Source organism: Podarcis bocagei (assembly GCF_964188305.1).
Source record: "Podarcis bocagei genome assembly, chromosome: 1".
Taxonomy (NCBI): domain Eukaryota; kingdom Metazoa; phylum Chordata; class Lepidosauria; order Squamata; family Lacertidae; genus Podarcis; species Podarcis bocagei.
Window position 1 is genome coordinate 77,618,060 of NC_138125.1, and position 25,454 is coordinate 77,643,513.

Genomic DNA, 25,454 nt, shown 5'->3' on the forward strand with positions numbered 1-25,454 from the left:
ATTGGGGGAGGGAGTACAAGACTGGTGGTGACTAAAAAGGCCTTAAAAGGGTGACAGCGTTTATGAAAGCTTGTTATTCAGATGTCAGTCCTGGATATGTTTTGCCCATATGTTGAATTTGTTTACAGCTTATGCTAAAATACATATACACCACATTGGAAGGTTATGACTCTCCATCCTTGGAGGTTTTTAAGCAGTGGTTGGATGACCATATGCCATGGATGCTTTAGCTGAGATTCCTGCAGTGCAGGGGGTTGGACTAGATGACCCTTGGGGTCCCTTCCAACTCTAAAACTCTATGATTCTATGAGAATAACTGTTATTACTATTAACACTGTTTACTTTGTCACACAAAATGTAAAGGCATTTTCATGTGTTGGCCAGCATGAAAAATTCCAAAATCCACACTCGGACAATACTTCTGTTATTATGCCAACCAAAATGTGACAGTAGCTTAGATACTATTTTGCAATATTTTGGTTGGCCTAATAAGGTTGTTGCCCTAATATGGATTTTGGAACTGTTTCATCTTCTAAATCTATCCTTCTCTGGGTCATCAGGACCAGCATTTGTGCTTCTTTGCCATATAGAAAAAGCACCACTAAGGTTTTGATACAAGAATGCATTTGTATTGGAGGTCATTTGGTACATCACTCCATCTGATGTGAAAATCTTAAGCCTGCTTCATTCAGCAGCCAACCAATTAAACTTTGTCTTGCCTTTGGCACAAGGGAAAAAATCTTTCCCAGTTCCTCCTTCTGAGCAGCAGGGATTATCTGTGCGCGCTGAAATGAGCCAGCCCTCCCTTTCCCTCCTGCAACAATAAATGCCACATTGATTTAGAATGAGCGGCTTGTTTTACAGTGCTGCATCTCTGCACCAGCTTTCTCCACCGAGGCTGGGGCATTTCCCTTTTAAGAGCTTGCAAAACTGGAAGGGAACGAGGCAAAGAAGGAAAATCTAGGCCATTGCCCCTTTTAAGCTGCAATTCTGCCTGCCTGTCTCCCTTTAATCTGCACCCAAAGCCCCAGGATCAGAGGCTGACGTCATCCTGCCCCTGAGCCTCCCTCTCTGATTGGCTGAGGGTGACGTCAGGTGCTTTTTTTCAAGGCATGACCTCATCCTCAGTTCATTTTTAGTTCTAAAGTGCAACCTTCTGTCTTCCTGGATCCCTTCAGCCCTGTTAATGCTTATCTGTGCTACCTCCCCCCCTCACACTACCCTCGCCCCTTCTGCAGATACATGCCTGCCCCTTAGTTACAGGGCTGGCATTATGAGCGCATTTCAGTGTGGCTGCGCGCGTGTATTTGCAGAGGGCTAGATCTTGCATCATCAGCACTTGCCCCAGCGTTTCCAGAGCGTTTCCCACCCGACCTTCTCGTAATTGTGGTTAAATCATCCTGACGAATGTGCAGAAATCTGCAATCAGCTGGAGTGTTTAAAGGGCTTTGATCCTGGGGTACAGAGGAAGTGCCAGGAAGGTAAGTGTTTTTAAATGTTATTAAGTATCCGCGCGAGAGTCGGGGGCGGCGGTGGGGACTGGACTTCCACATATCGTTTAATTACCCTGCAGAATACTGCAGTACGGGAGATCCCATGAGGGTTTGTATGGGGGGCGGGTGGGCAGCGGGGTGGGTACTACAACCTGCCCAGGCTTTTAATACGCTTATTGGACCTTCCGCATCAAGACGCGAATGCTGCATGTTGCTGCATTCAGCATGCGTTCCCATGGAATCCTATGTGTAATGCCGGCTTCTACTAGATCTGTGACTGTGCATAAATTTAGTGCATGCATCGTAATCTTATCTGGGAGGGGAATGCTTTGGGGCTGGGGGAGTGGGGTGGTGCTAATTTTGGAAGGTAGAGCAGGTGCCGAAGGTTTTTGCAAAGAATAAATAAAGGTGTAATTCTAGCAGGAGGAACACCTCTCCAATGCTGCATACAGAAAAATGCGCAGTAGAGTCAGCCGTGCTGCAGGGAAGGGAGAGCTGCGTTCAGCGAATCGCATATTTATGACGTGTGTTTAAGTAACAGGAGGGTTTTAAGAATCGGATTATACTAGGCTGAAATAAAACAGCAGGCTCCTGCGAAGTGAAGGGAAAGTCTCTGTGCTTATATATGGGTGTGCGCAGTTGTGACCGGGGCGGGGGTGACGTGTTTGTGTGCGTTTCTGCTAAGAGGTGGTTGTTATGCCTCGAGACTTTTCCAGGAAGAATCAGACGAGGAGAAATGTTCAAGGCTCGCTTTGGATGCGGAGCGTCCTCATTCTTCTTAGGATCGCGGGGGGGGGGGGGGAGAGAGACAGAGACGGTCCATAAAGCTTTCCCCCTGTGGTTTGTGAGGTTGGTGTTAACAGCCCTGTGGTTTCCTAATACCGAAAGAGTTTGGTTTGCCGCCCGGTTCCTTGGCGCTTCGGAAGCACCCGAGGAAACAAGAGTCTGTTGCGTTTCACCTTGGCTAGCGCCTTGACTAGGAGCAGCAGTGCGTGTGTGTGTGTGCTGTGATTCAGCATTTGACGGTTTGAAAACAACAACCACCTCATCCAATAGAATGGTCAGGAAGGTTTGCCCACATTTCATGTCTTCAGTTCAATCAGGAACAGAGCAGGAAGGGCCTCCCCCCCCCTTGGTGGTGGAGATGGGGGACTTTTTATTTTATTTTTTGCACGATACAGAATTAATATTTGATACAGCTGTGGCCAAGAAATACTGCATGCAGACGTTCTGGGGCCTTTCTGTAGGAGAGGGATTGCCAACTTGTCATAATGCATGGATTTTTTGGGTGGGTGGGTGTGAAATCACTATGCTGTCAGTTGCAAAGGTTCTAATCCAAGCTTCATTGCTTTAGGCATCTCTCTCACACACATACACACACAATTAACAACCTGCATCTCAGTATGATTAAAAATATAAGACTTCTCTATACATCTCTCATAATGAATGTAAAGAGTTGTTTCAGCCTAGCTCCTGCAAGCATCAGCTTAATAGTACGGCCATCTATAAAAACGCTTGTACTCCCTTGTTTTGAAGGCTTGCAACAAATGACTCCCAAGATCTTGCTGCAGTTTGGCTTAATTCTGGCACAACCCAGTTGAATTACGCTAGTCAAAATGCAAAAACTGCAGGGTGGAGGGACAGAAGCCCCCATGTAAATTAGCCGATGCAAGCCAGAACTTACCTTTTCGTGCCTTTTTTTGGTAAGGCCAGTGCAACTTATATTTAAGGCTTGCATGACTACCTAGAAGCTTGGCATCACAACAACCCCGTGAGATAAATTAGGCTGAGAATACGTAAAGCTGAGCAGACATTGATTTGCTTTATCCAGACATTCTAGCCATTGCATCAGGCTTACCCTCTGGGTACTATTTTATAAAAGTATGGCTTTTTTCGCTGATGACACAAAGCAGTCAGTCTAGTCTTTCGTGCTACTTGTATACAGGTGTGAACAATGGGAAAGTAAGGGAAACGAAGCTGTTTTTAAACCGAATGTGCATTCTACTTTATGTGGGCTTTGCAATCGTATTTTGCATGCAGGGAATGCAAAAAAGAAAAAGGAAATACTTTCAGTGTCATGGATGAAAATGCCCTTTGTCTGTAATGAAGTCTAAGGAGACTATGTGTGAATGGTCATTGCATCCAAGCCAGGGAAGTGTGCTGAGCAGACAGCATTACACATTTTGATAGGTCAGCTGATTTGTTTTGCATGTGAACAATAGCTGAGCTCAAGTCTGAATGAAACAGTATGAGCAATAAAGAGAGAAGGGTTGCTAGCTTCACTGCACTGGGTGCTAGATGTCTTCTGTTCACCTCAAACCTTGCATGGGATGATCTCTCTCTTTCTCAGTCTCTCTCTCTCTCTCTCTTGCTCGCACACAAACACACACACACACACACACACAGTTTGATTGCCTCTCCAGTTCTTTTCTTGTCACAGAAAGGGCCCAGATACCTCATCATAGGGAAGATGGACCAGGCATCCTCCAGTCCCCCAGACAAGGCTACCAGATTTCAACTTGGATATGTTTAACCATTCTAGAGCTGCAAAGGGATTCATCCACAGCATCCTGATCCTCTCTTTCTTCTTTGGCCCCTTTGTCCATCTTCTCTTTCCAACTGCTGAGTGGTTAAAAATAAATAAATCCCTGGTGGAAATGGTTGGTTAAGAAGCTGTGGATTCGGAAAATTCAAAACCGCCCCTTCCTTCATGGCTGTGTGGTTGTTCAGAAACAGCATAATCTCTGGGCAGCAATTTAGCAGCTTGACTAGCAGGCCGGTGTAGACTGCGGTGTGTCACATGAAGAGAGCCTGCGCTTCAAAGGGGAATCCCACAAAGAAAAATGAAAAGCATCCCCAAAGCCCAGGGTCATTGGCCAAATAAGATTGTGTACGAGGAAACACTCTCCCACTCTCAATTAGATGGAACGACCAGTCAGATTCAGAGTACGGCCATCTGCACCTGTGCACTGATTCAGTTCTTATTAGCTGTGCTGAGCGCCACTCATTAAAATGTCGAGCAGCAGTCAGTGCAGGTGAGAGCAGTGACTGGTGGGAGTTAGGAAGAGGATTGCAAAACAAGCCTCCCGGTTGCTGGCCTGGCACTGCAGTGAAAAGCACTGTCCAGAAGCACCTTAAATAGCATATGTTTAACTCCAGTACTGAGCTGTATGCTTTGCAGAAAACAGAAGGGTCACAGCACCTTCCCCGTCCTGAGCACATGTGTCTCTTGTGGCTTGACAGAAATAAAGGTGAGAAGCATAGCTTGGTACTGGAAGTATCAAATATGGACAGAAAATGAATGAACCTTACAACATTTCATTTCCTCATGCTGAAAAGGGGTTGTTTGTAGATGGGCTATTTCTCCACAGGGGCTTGGGGAGAACACTTCTTTGTTTGTTCACAGGTCCAGCTAGTGTGTTTCTGTAATGAGCAGGATTTTTAAAACCCACACAATTGGCTGTGCAGGATGAAAACGCCTACTCTAAAGATCAAGAATTCTCCAACTGTTTAACCCTGAATATTCTCCAGTATGGCATAGTGAAGTTGTTAAGTGTGTGGATATGTTTGTACCACAGATACAGGAGAAGGTGGTCTTCAGGTGATGTGGTCACAAGTCATAAAGGTTTAAGACCAGCACATTAAATTGGGCCTGGAAATAGACTAGCAGCCGGTGCAGCTGACAAATCACGGGCAGAATTCAGTCAGAACCATGGGCTAGGAGTATGTGTGTGTGTGCACACATGCACATTCATATAATATTGTATGGTATATGAAGTTAAACATGGTAGTAAGATGGTCTTTAGTGAAATGTGGAAAAAGGCAACTACAGATTCACTCTTTATTCATTATTCCATAGGAATAGCTAAAGGGGGAAAGTGGGGTGATGGTTTAGAAAGTGCTCTAAATAGGTAATGGTATGCATTGACAAGAGCAGGGTGGAATGAACGGAATATGGCTTGTTGAAACTTTGTATATCCCTTCATCCTGGGCTTTTAATTTCACATGGTGAAATTTGCGCAGGCTTAGTGGATTCCACATCTGTGTTTGTGTGTTGTAGCAAAGAAGACAAGAGAGTCTGGCGACTTAAAGGCTGTTATTTCAGCATGAGATTTCACATCCTTGTTTAAAAAGATGGAGAAAATATGCAGCATGTAAACAAGAGAAACACAGCCCTGAGTATTTATAAAGTATGGCCCTGTCACTGAATTATCTGCAAGAAAGCTGCAATTTTTATTTATTTTACTTTTGTACAGGGGTCATATAAAATCCTTGCAAACTGCAGCAGCCTTTCACTTTAGCAACAGGACAGAGCCATTTCAATGCTTTCTATCCAAATGAATAATAAGTTAAAACTAGTCCTTCAAGCTCTGCATTTTCCCCACCCCATTTTGCAAAATTATTTCATCAAATATTCATTTGGAGTAAGTTAGTCAGGGCAAGATAACATAGTGGAACAGAAGTGAACCTATTATTGGGTTTTTCTAAGTCTTGTCCTTATGAATATGACTGCACTCTAGCAGTGGGACCATAATGCCTACTTCATCATAAATTTGGGTTTAACAGTGCATTATATAGAAGGGCAAGCAGTTACTACATTTGTTTATTCATTTATTTAAAAATAGTGGGTTTTTTCCTGTTTGCAATTCATTGATTTATACGTTTCAGTGTAGACTATCAGTAGAATTAGTCAGAGTTATTTTATATGAAATCAGTTATGGGATATTTCAATATGGGCTTGATTTCTACTCGTGGCTGACAATTCAATCTTTGCTGCTGATTTAATAGAGACTTAGACCACATTGTGCAGTCAAATTTATACTGGCATGGTTTTTTTCTTTAAATGTGGAGAAGCTGGGTGGGCCAACATAGTTTATTTTGTAGTGAGCTAATTGAGGTTGTTGTTTTTTTTGTAGCATTTATGCTGGTTTAACTGCTGTAAGTTTATTCTCTGGCATATTAGTGAAAACTGAAAGCAAGTGCACTTGAAAAAATGCAAGTGCTTCTGAAAAGTAGGCGGCTTTTGGCAATTTTCCTGTAGACACAAAGTGGTTTCTTATGGTAGACTTAATGGACTGTTGATGGAATAAAGTACTAGAGTCTTACATCACTTGCAATCAAGCTGAAATGGGAAGCGGAGGAGAAAATACAGTGAATTAAACTCTGCAAAATTAAACACACACGTTTCTGAGGCATTAAAATAGCATAAATGGTAAAGATACCTAAAGAGTTAATCAACGGTGCAAATATTTTTTGCACTGCTATCTAAGTCATGACTGCCAATAAATCATCTTTCCTACTTTTTATGCCAACATGGCAACAATGTTGTAAAACGCTATTGAAGAGCTTCTTAACTGTTTCAATTAATTAAAACTACAGAGAGCCAGTGTGGCATAATGGATAGGTGTGAGATTAGAATTGGCGGTAGGGGTGCCCTGCATGGGAATAGTAGAAATTGTGGAAGCAAGATAATTGACATTGGAAATTATTTTCTTGATGTCATTTTGATGCCTCGTGCTCATTATCTTTTTTGGTGGAGTTGTCTATTCCAGATACCTTTTCCAGTACCTGGGGTCCTGGTCACCCCATTTTTCTTCAGATATTTCTTGTTGTTCTTTAAGCCACAAGTGAGGTGGATTTGTACATTTCCTTACTGGTTCCAGATTATGTGAAAGACACAGAAGCAAGAAAGATAAAACATTTTAGTAGATCAACTTTGCAGGGGAAAGGCTGACCTTTCAGTTGGACTGTTACAGTTTGCAAAACTTTCAGAACTCAGAGCCCATCTTTTGCAAAGTGCTACTCTTCCAGAAATAGTTAGCAAATGAAAAGTCACTCTACCATATGCTGGGCTGGTGTAGATCCGGAAGTTTTGTTTGACGTCTCTCCCATCACTTGAACCACAGTTGCTCTGTGTGTGTCAGAGACAGAGACTGCTGCTATGAGCTTTAAACTATTGATGTGCATTATAGTAATTTTCCTTTCGGAGCATTGGCTTCTGTGAAGATACAGGACATGGATCTTCATCTGTCTCACTGTCAGACTGGCTTTGAATTGGGTTAGCTCCAAGGTGCACCAATTTGTTACATTATGCTGTTCAGTAGGTATGGTTCATAGACTGTGCCAATATGAAGAACTCCTGCCCAGCACCAAAAAATGAAAAAAGGCAATACAAGATGGATTTCTTTAGGTTCTCAGCTGATGGTCTGAAACATGAAGGCTCCCTTTGTACATAGGCAGGAAGTGCATAAATAATTTTATTTACCATTAATGTTAAAACTTCCATTAACATCAGTAAGGTCCAAATTCAGTAGTTTCACACATCCTGGCCAGTTTAAGTTGATGTGTATAGCAATATGTGCAGAATAAACAGGGGAGAAAACTACTCTGGAGTGGGTGTTTACACATTTATTTAGCTATTTCTTCTTTTTTTATCAGTCATATACCAGTTCTAGCGAAATTCTAAAGCTAAACTGAGATCAGCAGCAAAATGGCGTGGGGGAAAGGATTAAGGCTGCGCACCACTGGATTGCCTCTGATTCAACCATGTTTAAACTATGTCATGGAAAATAAGTAGGCATTGTATCTGTAGTTTTAATTCATTACTGAAACAGGGATGAATAAAACCCTTTATATGAGCATGCCTGTCCGCTTCAGAGCAACGCTTACAGGATGAATTCATGTAATGGTTAATGCATGACAAGCTTGCTGCGGGCCTCCTTTCCTTTCCATTGACAAATACTATGCTAAGAGACTTGGACTGTGTTGATGGTGTATATTTATTGATTACATTTTTATCTTGCTGTCCCTGCTATGAGCTCAGCACTGTGTGTGCTGCTCCCTCCTCCTCCTCCCAGTCTTCCTATGCTGTGTTGAAAGGTAGCTCAAAGTGCTTCCAAATGAATTGTGCATTTGAACATGGGCACCTTTGAACCTAGTACAACAAGAACTGGCAACACAGGCAGGCAACCAGTCAGGTCTTGAAAATCCCAAATGCGCTCTGTGTGTGTGTGTGTGTGTGTGTGTGTGAGAGAGAGAGAGAGAGAGAGAGAGAGTTGGGCGGTGATGTTCCTCAAATTTCTGTTTCTTTTGTCAAGGAAATTTGCATGGCTGTGCACAAGATAGTGCTTAAAAATCTGGTGACAAAGAAATGACTCGATGGATGCAAGAAGCAGTTTTGTTAAGCATGGCACATTCTTTGTCCAGGGAAATATATATACCTTTTTAAATATATACAGTATGCTTTCCTTTTTTTTATTGCTCCTAAAGGGAGGCACTGATAAGGAAAAGCTTGCCTTCTACAATGCATTTTGGAGCAAGTAAAAAAAAGGAACATTAGAATATATATTTCTGTGACAAAGAGCTAAACCGGGACTGGGAAACCTGTGAGCTTCCAGATGTTGCTGGACTCCAGCTCCCATCAGCCCCAGTCAGCATGGTCAGTGGTCAAGGATGATGGAAGTTATATTCCAACAGCATATGGAGGGCCACAGGGTTCCATCCAAGAGCTAAACTCAAGAAGGGCTGTTTTTTAGAATAAAAAACTGCTTGCTTCTGCATTTGAATCATTCCCTTTGCCTCTGGATATCCAGTGCCAGTGGCCCCAGAATTTGAGGCTGGTGCCTTGACATTTTGAATTACTTGGCCTATAAGCAATCAAGTGATGGCTTCTGTTATCATGTCATTTATGGTCATTTGAGTTCTTTGAATGTCTTCCCCTTTTGTTTGCTAAAATCTGAGTTATCATTTTCACGAGGCCGTTCTTTTTTAAGCCTTCCTCCCGCCCTCCCCTACTTGTTCCTAGCTTTGACACCAGCATATGGTTTGATCAACTAGTAACTGGCCCCAAAGATGGAGATACGGTGCCAAATTGGAAAGGGATTCAAAAGGAAGAAAATTATCCACTTGGTTCTTTCCCATGACCAGTGGGCTTTGTTGCACCTAAAAGACCAGCTGCCCTAACTGCTTTTCATTTCCCCTTCTAAAGAACTGCTGAAACATGTGATCGGGTTGCCAGCATCCTGGCTTGACCTGCTCCTGTGTCGTTAACAGCAGGCTGGTCTAAAGAAATTGGCAGCTTTTCATTGCATGGGCATGGCACGGAGCATATTGCCATCTGCTAATGATCTGTATCAGCCTTCCCTAGTCCAGCTGTGCTGCCTGGAGATAATGGAGGGCACCAGGTGGAGAAGGATGATATAGACCAACCTTAAAGGCGAAGGTGCAATGGCTGATCAAATGTTTACATTCCTAACTGGTAGTAGACCAAGTTATTTACAATCCACATTATTCAGGACTGTGCACTTAAGCAGGAGCTGGAGCCTGTCTCACCTTGGAGTATACCTTCATGTTGGATGTTTCTGCAAATGTTTCTTGCATAAACACTTTACACTTGTAGGTGCATAATGCTAAAAACTTTATTGTGCACCTTAAAACGTAATTGTGAAGTGGCCTCCTTGGATAGGGCATGCCATCAGACAAAGGACAGGCTTTTGATAACAAGAATGCCCTAAAAAGTATACAACTTTGGAATCCATTTTTGAGAACAAATACTGGAATGTTCTGCCTCCCTTTTCCAGCCAAAGTGGCTAATGAGCTGACCCATTTTGCCAGCTGTTACATCAATGATCCCACTGCAGATTATCTGTGCTGGAATGCTTTTTCCCTATTCTGTAAATTGGTGCAGTGAGGAATGAGAGATTTTGTGATGCAAGAAGAAAACCATTAAGTTCCAGCAGTGCGCATTTGCTACTCTGGGTAGCTGGGCTGGATGAGGGAGGAAGAAGAACATGCATTTGGTTGATCTCTTACCCTCCCCCCAAAACACTGCATCAGCAAGCACAGCAATCCTGTTTGTAAATCACAATTTTCAACCTAAAATTCAGGAATCGCATATCCCATAGTGTTGGCCCATCATCTGCACGCCAGATGTTCTTCCTCTTGGCATAAAGGTAGAGTAGGACCTCTCCAAGCTCCCCGATAGTGCCAGCCTATGAATCTCTTTGAGAAACTATTGTGCTTACAAGTGCTGGTGCATGCAGGAAGTTGGACAGGTCTTGAACTGGATTGAACAGCTAAGGAACGGTCACACCTAGGCCAGTGTTTTGCATTACTTTTTATTATACTGGAGGACTTCTCTTAAATCATTCCCAGAGATTTTGCAGCATTGTTGGAAACGATAATATGTAAAAAGTTTCCACAGTGACATTTTTAAGCATAGGAGTGATTATAACTTGGACAGTAGCTCCTGCTAACTTGTGTTCAGTATGAAGTTAAATCACTCTGAGTGCTCTTCCATTACTCCAAAGGTGACTTCATAGAGTAGAAACTCAATGCCTGTTTGTGTGTTTACATGAGGGGTGGGATTCTGTGGCCTTCCAGATGTTGCTAGACTCTAAATCCCATTTTCCATGACAGTTCCCCACCCCACCCCACCCCGGTTTTCAAATTAATTTATCTTGAGGCCATCATTGCAAGGTCACTGGGCATCAGAGTCGGGAGTATATTACATGCAAGGAAGGGATGTCCTTGATTAGTCTTCTTTTTCCTCCCTTCTGTTTCACTTCAGAATAATTGTACCCCCAACCCATCATGGGATGGGTTATTGAAGTATACTCAAGCATGTAAGCCTGTCACAAACTGTTAGGAAGCATGTTAGAAGGCTGTGGAAAACAGGACTCAGATGGTGGAGTTGTTGATATTCGCTAATTGTTCCATTGAACTCTTACTCCTAGATAAGTGTGCAGAATTGTAGGTTCAATAACTGTATATTTGGGGCTTCTTGGTATTGCTGAAACCCCGTTTTCAGATTTCTCAATATAAATGGTTGTGTGGGAGCTTAGGAATGCAGAAGTCTTTCTGGAATTCCGCTTTTACAGTCAGTCTTTGGAGTTCATGGGAAGGGTACATTGTTGTCTTCTTATGTGAGTCACTCCTATGATTTGAACCATATCATTGGGTAAGTTTATACATGTGCTTATTTGTTGAAAAGTCATGGCTCTGCTGAGAATGCAGGAGTCCAGTGGACCATTTTGAGTTGGGAGACTATGGACAAGCTCCCACAAATATTAGACTTGTTTCTTCTCTCTGCCTCTTCAGAGTTCAGGTAAGGCTGGCCTAATTGAATATGCTCCAGAAATCTTTCCCAAACACAGAAAACTGGATGTTCAGGGGGAAAGGTTTTAGTCTAGTGTACTCCCAAGCGTGCTAGTTTGTATATACAGAAAAGTATTTTGATTCATGTTCTTATTAACAGATTTTGGCTTTTCACTTGTACTTGTCACAGTGCTAAAGAGTCTTACAAATGCCAATCAATTTCCATATGGGCAGCAAGAATGAGGGCTACAAGATCTTATGAAGGAAACGTATAATCTTTTCTGGGAAGATGCCCAGGACAGATGGTCTAGGAATGGTTTGACCCATTCTTTTTTTGTTAATTTATTGGTATAGAATTGAGAAACTGCCTTCCAGGTCCACAATGTGTGTTATTTGCAGTTCCATGAGCATATTAGGTAATGCAACTTAAACTCCACTATAAGAAGACTGAAATGTCAACAATGAATCAACTTTGTTCAGTGATTAAACAGTCTTTAATTATTTTTGTGTGTCAAATAGAGGTCCAGAACTCAGGTTATATAGCATGCCCAGTGTCTGCTTCACATGCTTCTTGTAAACTATCCATGTTTCCACAGGACAGACTAAGAAAGCTGTTGTAAATACTGGAAACCAAGGCAATTCATGTGAAGTGTGTGGCATTAATTTCCAAAATATTTTCGACCATTTCATTCTTGTAAGTTGCCTTGAGGTCTTTTTTTAGATAGGTGGGCTATCCTTTCTTTTTTCTTTTTTGAATAAATAAGTAATATAAAATAAGACTTGATTGGCATGAGCAGTGAAAATCTGCACTCATGAAAGTAACTTCTGTGCTGAATGTATTTTAATGAGCGATGTTACGAAAATGCTAATTACGCATATGCTGCCCTATTTTTCTAATTGCACCTGTTTTCAACATTGGTTTGCTCTTCAAAAGTTAGCCAGAGGGAGTGCAGAGATTAGTACAGAAAAAGGGTGGTGGTGGCTGGGAGTAGAATCCCACCCGATTTGAGTGGATAAGGGCCATCTCTTGAAAAAGACTTTCAAAGATGCTTTTGGGCCCCAAAGCAGACAAGGTATCTCCACCCACCCACAGTGGGCAACACCTTAACAGGGCAGTCTGTGGAGATGTTGTCCCCTGTTCCAAACTGATGTTCTGGCTGTAGGAAATTGCCTGGGCAGCAGAGAGAACCAGGCTATGCCTGAAATAGTAAGAAACCTGGTCAGTGTCTGCCTGGGCTCCAAGGTATAGCTGTTGCCTGGCACCTGTGCGGTTGCTGTGGAAACACAAGGCGCTAACTTGTTAATAGGACTCGTATCCTTGCTTGCCACTACGGCAAAAATATGAATAATGATTTGGTAATAGTCATGTGATGTAGGGATTCCTTGTGTGGCACGGGGTGGGTGCTAGGGTGAGGCTTGCTAAGCACTTAAGCACTTGAAAGAAGAAGGGGTGGGTGGAAGGGAGGGAGGTAGGGAGAGATTTTAGCTACAGTGCCAGAATTTACATCTTAATAAGACTGTAGGTAGCTGCCCAGCTTAAGCCATCCTGCCAGCATTGCAGGTTCTAAGCTGACAGTTACTTGCCTTAGTAATCCTTCCGGCAGATAATAAACTGCCATGCCTGAAGACTGAACCAAGAATTACTTTCTGTCAACCCCTTGCCCTGCACATATTTTATTCTGAAGGCTTGCACACACTGTTACCCTTTACCCTTTAATTGCTGTACCAGGAAGCAAGTGCTACATGTAGCTCCCTACATAATGGCAGCCCTGTCTCCAAGCGGTGGCTACAGAAGATTCACTAAACAGCAGCTGGAAGCCCCAGGGCTCTATCTGGCCTCTTACTTGCCAGACTAGAAGCAAATGGGGTATGGAGAAAATAGCTGGGGATTCACTCAGACCATCTCACTATGTGTTTGGTGGCTGTGTGAACAGGCTTTACATGCAAATAGATGTAGATCATGGGTAGGCAAACCAAGGCCCGGGGGCCGAATCCGGCCCAATCGCCTTCTCAGTCCGGCCCGTGGATGGTCCAGGAATCAGCATGTTTTTACATGAGAAGAATGTGTCCTTTTATTTAAAATGCATCTCTGGGTTATTTGTGGGGCATAGGAATTTGTTCATTTTTTTCCTTCAAAATATTGTCCGGCCTCCTACAAGGTCTAAGGGACAGTGGACTGGCGCCCTGCTGAAAAAGTTTGCTGACCCCTGATGTACCGTAGATCCTGAATGGCACACGATACCCCCCCTCCACATACTCCACCATGGAGGAGCACATATTCTACATTGCAATGTGCCTGCAATTGTGCTGCAGCATTCTGTGCTAACCAGTTTCAGGTATACAAAAAGAGCCTCATGTCCAGTACTGTACACACAGTAATTTATTTGTGTAGCTAGCAACACTTGAACGAAAAGCTAATCCTGGTCCAGCAATGGTCATAGCTCTTATATTTGCCAAAACTGGCGAAGGGGCTGCAGAGGCTATCTGGGCCTCCAGTAATGTAGCAAGAGCACCTCCAGATTGTGTGTCTTCTCTTTCAGAGAGGCTGTAACTTCATTCAAGGCTGACAGTTGGCCAGCTTCTCAGACACAGAAACCACTCGCCCACAGAGCCTGTCTTGCCAAGATTCTAGCTCGTTTCCCCTCATTCATTCCACCACTCTATCCAGGTACAGTATGCATCCAGGACCTGCATGGCATCTTGCTTCAGACAGAAAAATAGAGCTGAGTGTCACCAGCATACTTTCGGTAGCTTGTGTTAAATCTCCTAATGGCACTGGGCATTAATTGCTTGGGGACCAGAAAGCACTGTCCCAATGCTACTGACTGTGCTTGGCCCAGCGGATAGAATTGGAACCACTGTTACACGGTGCCCCTGATACCCATCCCACAGAGCTAATCCAGGAGGGTACCATGGTCAATAGTATCAAAAGCCACCGAGTGACTGAGAAGAAGGGGCAAGTTCACACTCCCCTTGTCTCTTTCTTGATAATGGTCATCCATCGGGGCAACCAAGACCAATTGGGTCCCATGGCTAGGCCTGAAACCAGATTGGAATGGGTCTAGATCAGGGTTAGGGAACAGGATCTGGCCAGCTGGCAGGCCAGTCGCTCAGGTCCCTCAGCCCCTTGGTGCTGATTGCAAACTCTGCTTTGGAATGCGTTGGCTGCATTTGGGCATGGCTTGCATCTGGTGCCCAATTTAAAAGGTGCTGAATTCAAGCCTTCTTGTCAAGGAATTATTCGAAGTACACTTTAAGGTTTCTGATTTGTTCTTTCTCAGCCATGGTTTTACTAGCACCGCCTCTGATGTCTTGTACGGTGTTGGGTGTGGACAGGTGAGCATGGCTTAGGGAAAAATAAGGACACATAGCCTGGAAGTTTTGGCACATAGGCCGGAAGTTTGCCATGCCTGCTTTAGATTAGGCAGGCATGTCCAAAGTCCTAATGGGGCCCGTCGGTCGATTCAATCCGGCAGTATATGTCCTGTGATAAAATCCTAAAAAAAGCCCAGTAACTTCAATCCTTAAAAAAACCCTCAACAATTTTTGGGTAAATTTCAATCTTAAAAAAAGCTCAGTGACTTTGGTCAGCCCTCACACATGTTCACTTCATCAAATCTGACCCTCTTTGAAAAAAGTTTGGGCACCCCTGCTCTAAGGATTCCTGAAGTTTCATTCAAGGAGCTTAGTACTCTCTTGGCATGCCTCTACTGTATCTTCTCCTCCCTTCACTACAGGAACTGCATGTTGTCCTCAGGCAGCCTGTAGTTACCCTAATACCAATGTTAAGCTGCCCATCTTGTCCCAAAGCTGCAGCTTGGCACTGCACCTCCTCCTTTAATATTTTCATTCAGGTTAACCCTGTGCCCATCTCCTCACTAAAGTCATTCAAGAGAGATGTGGGATTAAAGGATTATGATAATGGTCTGCGGGAGCACTCAAGAAGATTACAGTGGCTTTGATAAACTGATAAAAGAGGGGCATCATACTAACCTTCCCCCACCTTTAAGAATTAGTAGCCAGTTGGTCATTGTATTGAGGTAATAAGGTATACCTAATTCCTTAATTTTACCTCATCTTCATAAAATGCCTAGATTTGCAGCTTGCTCACATGAATCCCCTCTGAAGTTTGTAAGATTGTTGCTGGGTTAATGAGGAAGGTCTATTTGTGTTAACTAGTATCTTAAGAACATAAAAAGCCTACTGGGTCAAGCCAAAGGTCCATCTTGTCCACTATCCTGTTCTCACAGTGGCCAAACCGATGCCCACGGGAAAGCAGCAAGCAGGACCTGAGTAAAACAGCACATTCCCCACTTGTGATTCCCACCAACTGGTGTTCAGAGACACATTGCCTCTGGCAGTGGAGGCAGGACATAGCCAAGAAGATGGTTTTATTGTTGGTAGCTTATGCATTTGGTTTAACAGTTTTTGTGATGTAAGGCCTTTGGTCCTTAACTTGAAGAGTTTTAGGTATTTGTGGCCTCCAGTGGGATAGGATGTTTTAGACCTGCCCCTTATATGTATGGATATGATTTTAGTTTTCTCTTCTCTTTGGGGGTTTTTAAGTATTTAGTTTTAATGTTTATACTATTTTGTAAGTCGCTTTTAGCCACTTTTTGTGAGAATAAATACAAAAAAAATGAGCATTGTGGTTGTATCATTTAATATAAATAGTGCCTCCATGTGAGCCCATTAGCAGACTCTGCACACACTTGAACCAATGCCATGAGTGGCTCCTCCTATCTGAACTGGACCTCAGAAGACATCCTTTTTCTAAGGCCAGGTAGTGCTTCCTGGTAATATTCTTTTTAAAAAGCTGTGAGAGAGAGATAATGAATAACACAGAGCTTGAAAAATTGTAAATTTTGCCAGCTTATTAAGTTGGGGGTGGGATCAGACTAAATTATATTTTTAAATTCAGCTGTGTCAGAGTCAAGTCAAATATTTCCCCCCTCCCTGCTGGTTCCCAAGAAGATATTGTTTTCCTTTGCTTTGGCAGCCTGATAAAGAAATAGGCTAAACATTTTCAGATTCTTCCCTGGAAATTTTGTTATTTTAAAATTAATAATTAAGAGGGGGTTTTAATAACTTGGTTGAAGTCATGTTGCTGCCACTCTTCCCAGCAGCTGACCCCCCAAGTCATATTCAGCCAACCAGTCGTATCCTGTGGCCCGCTTGTAGTTGACAAATCTCTCTCCTTTTCCTTTCCTTTCCTTTCCTTTCTTTTCCAAGAAGTGTATTGAACCTGTGGCAGGCCTTAACACATGGCTAGTGGGCTGCGTCCTGCTTAATGTGGGCCTGCTTTTGACTCACTTCTTCACTAGGATGGTTTTTGCTGGCAATTGCTCCTGGGATGAGGAGTTCCTCTGGGGGTGCAACCCAACACCTCTCAAGTTAACACTTTCCCCCTTATTTGGGGATGTGTTCATTTCCTGTGTCTTGTAACTCATGATTTCCACTTCCATTTTGCTTTCACTGCTTTTGTGCTTTTTTGACGTGTCCTTTTTCTTTCTTTCTTGGGGCTGGCTTTGTATAGTCTTTTGCAGGTAAATGACCACATTCCCCTGGGAGAAAACAGTGAGGTTGGGGGAGGGCACATACAGGAGGCTCAAACAGAAAGTAGATGGGGGCAAGAACCAAAAATGGGCAGGAGCTCCCATCTCTCTGTCACCTCTCTCCATCCTTGTCTTTCCCCTTCATTCATCCGCACCTCCCCTTTCACTCAATCTGTCCATCCCTTCACATCCCCCCCCATTTACATTCCTCCACACCAGGGACGCGGACTTAGAAAAAATATTGGGGGGGCCCGGGAAAGCTCATGAATAATAAATAAGCTCATGAATATGCAAATAAAGTGGCTCCGGCCCTAAATAGGGCAAGCCACGCCCCCCAGCCAGCCGATTGGCTGGCTGGGAGGTGTGGCCAGTCGGGATTCCCCTGTTCTCGCGGGATTTCCGGCAGTGCCTCCGATTAGGGCGCGCGGCTGGCTGGCTGGCGAAGGAGCAGGTGAGGAGGAGGCGGGGGACGGCGGCGGCGCTCTGCTGAAAGGGCGCCCGCCCGAGATTATTGGGGGGGGGCTGAGCCCCCCCAAAAAATTTTTTGAGGGGGCTCGAGCCCCCTCAAGCCCCATGGAGTCGGCGCCTATGCTCCACACACCCTCCCTGTTTACACGCATCCTTCCTCTAACTAGGGAGAGAATTATCCAGAAGTCACAGCACGTCTGACAAGAAACGCCTGCCTGCCCTTCTCTCCCTTTCTCTCCTTGCTGTGATCCAGTGGGGCAGGAGAGAGGAAGGGCAGGGGATTGCTGGAGGCAAGCAGGCACTTCTCCTAGCGTGACAGCTCTGAGATCCGCCCCCCCCTTCTGCCCCTACGCTGGCCATCCTAAGAGAAACCTTTTCCATGTTCCATGCTTGCCTGCTTGCATCTCTCTCTCCTTTTCTCCTTGCAGCTGCAGCCTGATCATGGCTGGGGAAACAAGGGAGAAGAGAGCGTGGCAGGAATCGGGCACAGCCATGGGGCTGGAGGCTTGACTACAGAGTGCAGTGACTAGAGTGCCCTGTGGAAAGTTGCTCCAGACTGGCTGGGCTTTTCTGCCCTCGCCCAGGAGGGGCCTGCCTGCCTACCCGCAGTTGACTCCCTTTCTCTGTCTGTTCTTTAGTTCAATTTGTACTTGTGCTGCTAGAGGACAGGAAGGGCAGAGGAGAGAGAAACAGGGTGGGGTTAGCGCAGGGCCAACCGGAAGCGGCTGGCAGACCTTACAGAAAGGGCCTTTGGGGGCCAGAGCTATGTCACAGGCCACCACAAACCTTTTTCATCAATGAAGGCAAGGTCAGAGCACAGACTGGTTCAGTTGCTATTCAACCCTCACATGGATTTATTTCTTCACTACAGTTAAGCATATGCAAGGCACCTGAAAAACGTGTTTCTTTGAGCAGCTGTGATAAAGTTTTGTTTTGTTTTTAAATCTCTAGGTCCTCTTTTGAATTGTGTTTTGAAAGTCCTGGGCATTTGTCCTTCTTCATAGCCTTGAGAGCGGAAGGACTCCATTTGTTACCTTGTCCTCAATCTTTGGCCAGCCTTCTCTATTCGACCACTCCTCCATTTCGTTCTGATCTCTCTCTTTCTCTCGTCCCTTTGTCTGTATTATCTCTGTCTCTTTAATGAGAGCCTCTTTGTCTATCTGCTTCAATTAATCTCCTGGTTGGAATTTGGAGAAATGGAGAGAAATGTGCGGCTAGCTTTCCCCCACCAGTGGAGAGAGATGGGTTAAAATCAGGAGAGGAATGTAGGGGGAGAAAGCCAATTAATTTGCATCCTTTCTGATTACCTTCAGTTCTGTAGCTCAGGTACAGCAGGGGACTCTCAGCAAGGCGGAAAGTGCATAATGAAGTGTGTCATAAGGGTAGCAGGAGCCTCTGTCTTCCCCCTCAGACCCTTCTTAATTAGGGCTGTTTCAGTTTTAAAAGCCTGCCCTGAAGTGCAAAAGAAAATCTAATTGTGGAACATGAGAGAGAGAGAGAGAGAGAATATATATACATACATATTGAACTGAACCTGATGGTGCAGAGGGGTTGTATGCCAGCCAACTGCCAAAGCAACTGCTGTAATTGGTATCTTTGGCCAAACCTACAGATAAATAATGAATACTGAGAATTGAGGCATGGGAAGATATTTAAGCAGAAAGAGTTTGTTTTCTTGCCTTGGCTTCTAGTATAGTTTTCAATGTTTCTTCTACAAGGAAAAAATGAAGACAATACTATGAGCTACATGATTTAAGGATTACTGGGCCGTCGTCCCCTCAAATCAATGTACGCAGACAGTTTTCAATTCAGCATCTTCAGGCAGAGTAGACTGTGAGTAAATCAGAACAAAATCCTATGCATGTCTGCACAGGAATTAGCTCTATTAAATTCAGTGGGACTTACTCTTAAGCCTTAAGTCTGAGGTAAATATGGAAGGAGGAAGGTTCAAATGGGATCTATGCTGATTGGATTACAAACTGGGCCTGCAGTTTTTGTATTTGTTTTTTTTAAAAAAAACAAATCATAGGGAGTGTGTGAATTGATCAGAAATGTAAAGAAAGCAGAAAATGTGTTTTCTTCTCTTTTAATTTGTTGTTTAAATAATGAGCTGGAAATGGTTTACTTTTTGTGATGGTTTTCTAAATAATTGGCAAATTAAGCCACGCCAGGTAAGATTTTCAAGTGGTTAGTTGCAACTTGCTAGGTTTAAGTTATAAGGGTGAATACAGATATTGATTTCTTTACAGAGAAATCTCACTATGAAGTGAGAAATTTCTGTATATCGCCTCTGTTTTATTCTCCCCCACCCCAGTATAACCTTTATATGCAAAATAGGGGTACAAAATAGGGGTACAAAATAGGGGTAGTATTTATTCCAGTGTAAACTTAAACAGTACGTCCCCCACCCTGTGGTTTTCATGACCTATGTCAATGACTTTCAGAGTTTCTACTAGCAGGGACCCCTTCCCAACAGTGAGTTGTCTGCTGAGAAACCATAGCACATTGCTCTCTAGTCCAGAGCATATGGTGGCCATGCCTGCTGGGTCTTGTACCTTTTGCATGTGAAATAATAGAGTGATCTAGAGCATATTGACTTGCAGCTACGTATTACAGGGTTTGATCCATAATGGTGAGCGTGCTTTCATTGGTAGCTTCACCATTACAAACCTTCTTTTTGAATGGCTCATGATTGGTTTAGATTGCTTGGCAGGGGGTTGGACTTGATGGCCCTTGTGGTCTCTTCCAACTCTATGATTCTATGATTCTATGATTCTAGAGAAGGGGAGATAATCTGTGGTCCTCCAGATGGTGTTGAACTACAGCTCCCAACATCCCTGATAATTGACTCTGCTACCTGGGAGTCATGGGAATTGGAGTACAATAGCATCTGGAAGGCCACAGGTTCCCTTTGGTGTAGAGGAATCCCAGGCTCCCTGGAACATACTTTGAGAACCCTTCTTCTACACAGAACAGAGTGGGATTGAAGATCAGTGAAGCATCCAGAAAAGTTGAGGTCTTTTTTCTTTTTCTTTAGTTGTGAGTGATGTACAGATGATACACTGATGCTCAGCATCAAGGTCAAAAGCCCCAGGCTGTATCATTTCCAGGCTGCCATCTATAATTTCAGGGTTTTCTTTCTCTCTTTCTCTGGATGGCTGATCCATTAAGCCATTCAATGCACTGTGGTGCCTGCTTTAAAAGGGATGGGGAACATATGGCTCTTCAGATGTTTTTGACTTGCAGTTTCCATCATCCCCAGTCAACATAGCCAATGGTCAGGAATGATGGAAGCTGTAGTTCAGCAACATCTGGAGGAGCCACCTCTGTTACACAACTCTATGTAGTTTTTGTCAAACCTAAGCTAGGTAAAGGTAAAGGTACCCCTGACCGTAAGGTCCAGTTGAGACGACTCTGGAGTTGCGCTCTAATCTTGCTCTATAGGCCGAGGGAGCCAGCATTTGTATGCAGACAGCTTCCGGGTCATGTGGCCAGAATGATTAAGCCAGTGTTTCCCAAACGTTTTTGGGCAACGGCACACCTGTTTACCGGAAAAAAATCTCGCGGCACACCACCATTAAAGCCCCGCCCCGTGACGTCAGCGCGCAGCGTCACGCCGGGAGGGACGCACAAAAGTTAAAGTTTTTTCCCTCCCCGCGAAGCAACGAAAGAGGGCGCCTCAACACCGGGAGGTGGGCAGGGAGCGGGGGGAGCGGCCAGACGGGCTCCGCTGGGGGACTTTCGGCTGCCGGAGCCGGGGAAGGGGCGGCTGCAGCGGACCCGGAAGTGGTTGCGCCCATCGGGGGCGGTGGGAGCGCGCCGTGCGGGTTGGTGGGTGGGGGAAGGAGAGGAAGAGGGGGGGTGGCGGCGGCGGCCGGAGGCTGGACGGATCCGCGCAGGGACGGCGCGCGAGCCGGGAGGAGGCGCGAAGAAGGAGGCAAGGCGAGAGCAGCGCGGCTCGGGATGCATTTGGACTGCCGGCTGCTGCGCCCGAGACGCGGGGTATGGTGAGCAGCCCGGAGCGCCCGCTCCCCCGGGGGACCCGGCCGGCGCTGGCCTCCCTCCTCCTCCTCCTGTTGCTGCTCAGGCGGGACGCGGCGGCGCAGAAAGGTGCGTGCGGGAGCCCCGCCGGGAGGGGAGGGACCAGAGCCTTCCCGCCTTTCTTGCTTGGCGCCCACCCAAAAGCCCGCCGGGTTTTCGCACCTTCCTCCAGTAGGCCGGCCGAAGCGAGCGGCGATGGGATGTGGGAGCTCGCTCGCTCGCCGCCCCGCGTGTGCTCGCCGCCGCCGCCCCGCCTCTCGCCGCCCGACTCGCACGCCTCCCTCCCACGGCACACCAGCCGGTGTCTCACGGCACACTAGTGTGCCGCGGAACACCGGTTGGGAAACACTGGATTAAGCCACTTCTGATGAACCAGAGCAGCGCACGGAAACACTGTTTACCTTCCCGCTGGAGCAGTACTTATTTATCTACTTGCACTTGACATGCTTTCGAACTGCTAGGTTGGCAGGAGCTGGGACAGAGCAACGGGAGCTCACCCCATTGCGGGGATTCAAACTGCCGACCTTGTGACCGGCAAGCCCTAGGCTCTGTGGTTTAGACCACAGTGCCACCCGCATCCCACCTAAATATGTCTAAGCTAGAGAAGAGCAAAATAGTACCAGTTTGGTATATGATACTTACAGCATCTGACTACATTTTCCACCTTTCTCTTTTCTCTGTCTGTCTGTCTGTCTCTGTACTTCTCAACAGGTTTGGCACAATGACTTGCTATACAGGGCCTTAGCAACGTGGCAAAATTTGGCTGTTTTCAAGCTGCCTCCCCCCTCCCCCCTGCCCCCTTCACTTCTGGGAGATCTGAGCTGGCTTCCCCTGCCCTGGGCATTCCTTCCCTTCTCCCACTTGCTGCGGAAGGGACAAGTCTACCATGGCTGGGGACAGACTTCCACGCAAAGTGATGGATCCCAAGAAGCTTGCCAGCCTCTTGAGGAATGGGTCCGAAAGCATGCTGGTCATTGACAGCCGCTCCTTTGTGGAGTACAACTCGTGGCATGTCCTCAGCTCCGTCAACATCTGCTGCTCCAAGCTGGTCAAGAGAAGGCTTCAGCAAGACAAAGTATCCATCACAGAGCTCATCCAGCCAGCCTCCAATATCAAGGTACTTAAGCTTGGTGCCTTTGGTCACCCTTCAGTCCTGCTGTGACTCAGTGCTCCTGTGTAGCCTCAAAGGGCAGTTGACATATGAAGCAATGCAATAAATGATCTGCTAATGCTGTTGTATTAAGTTGGGACTTAGGCTACATAGTGGTCCTATTAGAGACCTTTTCATTTACAAATATGCATCAGCCCAGGTTGCAGTTTAAAAGGAAGGCCAGTGCAGAACCAGCAAAGAGGAGCTTTTTAATCCTCTCCCCATGTGCTGTTTTTCTACTGAAAGTTGCCCCACACCAGATGCTTTTATCCTTATTGGAGAAATATGAGTATGAGTCAGAAAGGGTTAAGAAACTGCTCTCCTCCATTTCCAGTCTTCTGCTTCCATCATGGCTGCAAAACAACCACACACACACAAAATTCATACTCAAAAGAGAATACTGGGATTACACAAAATGCGTAGTTCTGCCTTTAAACCAAAACTATTTTGGACATAGTGGGAACCAAATAGAGTTAACACAAGCATAGTATTAACTAACATATAAGGCTGCACAAACACTGAGAATGCTTTGCAGTTCTGATTGCTACATATATTCATTGGCAATGCAAAAGTGTTTTAAGATTGGTTCTACACAAGCTCTTTTCTCTGAAAGTACCTACTTTTTTTGCTTTGCTGTATAAAAATGAAACCAGAGCGGGGAATAAGAGAAAATATAATTAACCCCTCATCATAACAGAAAATTACAATAAGGAACAATGAAGAGAGGCTGTTCAAGGGGTGATTAGAGGGCTGTTCATCATTAATCCCCAGGATACTCAATGGTCAGCAATAAAACAGGCTGAACCTGCAAACAGGAAGTTTTTAATTAACATTGAAAAGAGACCTTTGCTGAATAGGGCTTACTATTAAGTAAACATTGTGAAAGGCTCTTGGCCGTGAAATAGCACATTGCCTGATAATATAGTGCTATTTAAGTGCTATGAGGAAACTCTTTTTAAATTTTGTTTCCAGAGGATCACTAAAAAAACACACCAAACTCACAGCATTAAAAATATTTGTGTGCGGAAGAAACCTCAGAGTGTCTGTAATACAGGCAGTGTTTCCTCTATTCATTCATCGAACCTAGTTCTGTGTCTCTCTGAACTCAGTTGCCTGATGCATAATCTATCCTCAAGAGCCGTGGGTTAGCAGGGATAATCCTTTGAAGTAGGATTTATGTCAATGAAAATAATTGCATGCAGAGTAAATTGTGAGCAGAAGGGAGGAAGGAGCAGCGTTGTGCTCCTGACGAGCCATCATTCTTGATCCTTTTTCCTTACAAAGGGCAGTGAATGACACAGAGGTGGTATAACTCTGCATACCCATTTGGCACGGTGTGACTTCTGCTTGCAAATGTTCTGAAGCAGGAGAGGTTGGTTAACTACTGGTGCCTCTTCTTTCTAGAACCTTGAGGGCAAGCAATTCAGCCTCATTATCTAAATTGTTGATCAATTCCATCAACCTCCTTTTCCAGAGTCAACCTCTGCTCACATCTACTTTGCCTTTTTACTAACAAGTTTTGTTGTGCTATGCTCCTTGGGGCTGGCATGCAGCCTCCTTCACCTTGGGTGTGAAGGGCATAAGTGCCCAACACTAAGGTTTCCTTCAGATGTAATAGAGCACACCCAGAAGGGAACTGCCTATGTTCCCCATAAGGAACACCTGATTCCACAATCAGGTGTGCAGATAGTACCCTGTGAAATGAGGCATACGTTTCCCACTGAATAGCCCCATGTTCATCGTAACCAACCAGCCCTGTGGTCCAGTAGAAGAGCAGAATAGGCTGAAGCAGGCTGTGCAGCTGCACTATGAGATCTAAAAATAGGTGTAAGTGCAAGGCTTTGCCATGCTGCCCTATAGCAAAGGCAAGCTGGGATGCTTATTCATACAGCCGAGGAGGAGACAGGTGAAAGGGTAAAGGAAGGAAATTTTATAAAAATATGTGGTTTTGCTCCACCCAGGGAATTTAATCTCAATGGTGCTTACTCCCAAGGAAGTACAGTGGTACCTCAGGTTAAGTACTTAATTCGTTTCGGAGGTTTGTTCTTAACCTGAAACTGTTCTTAACCTGAAGCACCACTTTAGCTAATGGGGCCTCCTGCTGCTGCTGCGCCGCCGGAGCACGATTTCTGTTCTCATCCTGAAGCAAAGTTCTTAACCCAAGGTATTATTTCTGGGTTAGCGGAGTCTGTAACCTGAAGCGTATGTAACCCAAGGTACCACTGTATGCACACTTATGTGACAGCAAATCCCTCTGCATTCAGTAGGCTTTTCTCACAGGTAAGTGTGTATTGTATTGCAGGCTTCTGGTTGCCATCATCTTTTATATCGGTCATGCTTATTTGCCAATGGCATGTAGAAATTAAGCAGGTTAAGCTGCACGTCAGGCCGAAGAGCACAGCTAACAGCAACAGCAAAGAGAGTCTGGCAACCCTTGTCAGGTATGCCTCGCTCTTTTTGACATGCTGGGTTTTAAATCCTTGCTACCAGCCTTACAAAACAGAAAAGCAAGGAGGCAAGCTTTTATCTCATGACGTATAGACCTTGTTGTCTCCCACACAGCCTGCTGCCCTTCTTCCGAAGAGCCCAGGTACAGTCTATTCAGTTCAGCAGCCATCCTTTCACAATAGACCCTCCCCTCCGGCTCTCTAT

The 25,454-nt window shown here is 44.9% G+C and overlaps 1 protein-coding gene across 2 annotated transcripts in view; it reads left to right on the forward strand.

Moving 5' to 3' along the window:
• The first annotated feature begins 1,141 nt into the window (after positions 1-1,141).
• The window catches only part of DUSP8 (dual specificity phosphatase 8), an 85,842-nt gene continuing 61,529 nt past the window's right edge, over positions 1,142-25,454 (forward strand). The window contains exons 1-2 of one of the 2 annotated variants that reach the window (XM_081205335.1): positions 1,142-1,481; positions 22,364-22,769. In XM_081205335.1, coding sequence (XP_081061461.1) covers positions 22,539-22,769 — 231 coding nt within the window. In that variant the 5' untranslated portion in view covers positions 1,142-1,481; positions 22,364-22,538. Of the gene's footprint in view, positions 1,482-19,251; positions 19,445-22,363; positions 22,770-25,454 lie in introns of those variants that run through there. The other variant, XM_081205336.1, reaches the window with a different exon arrangement.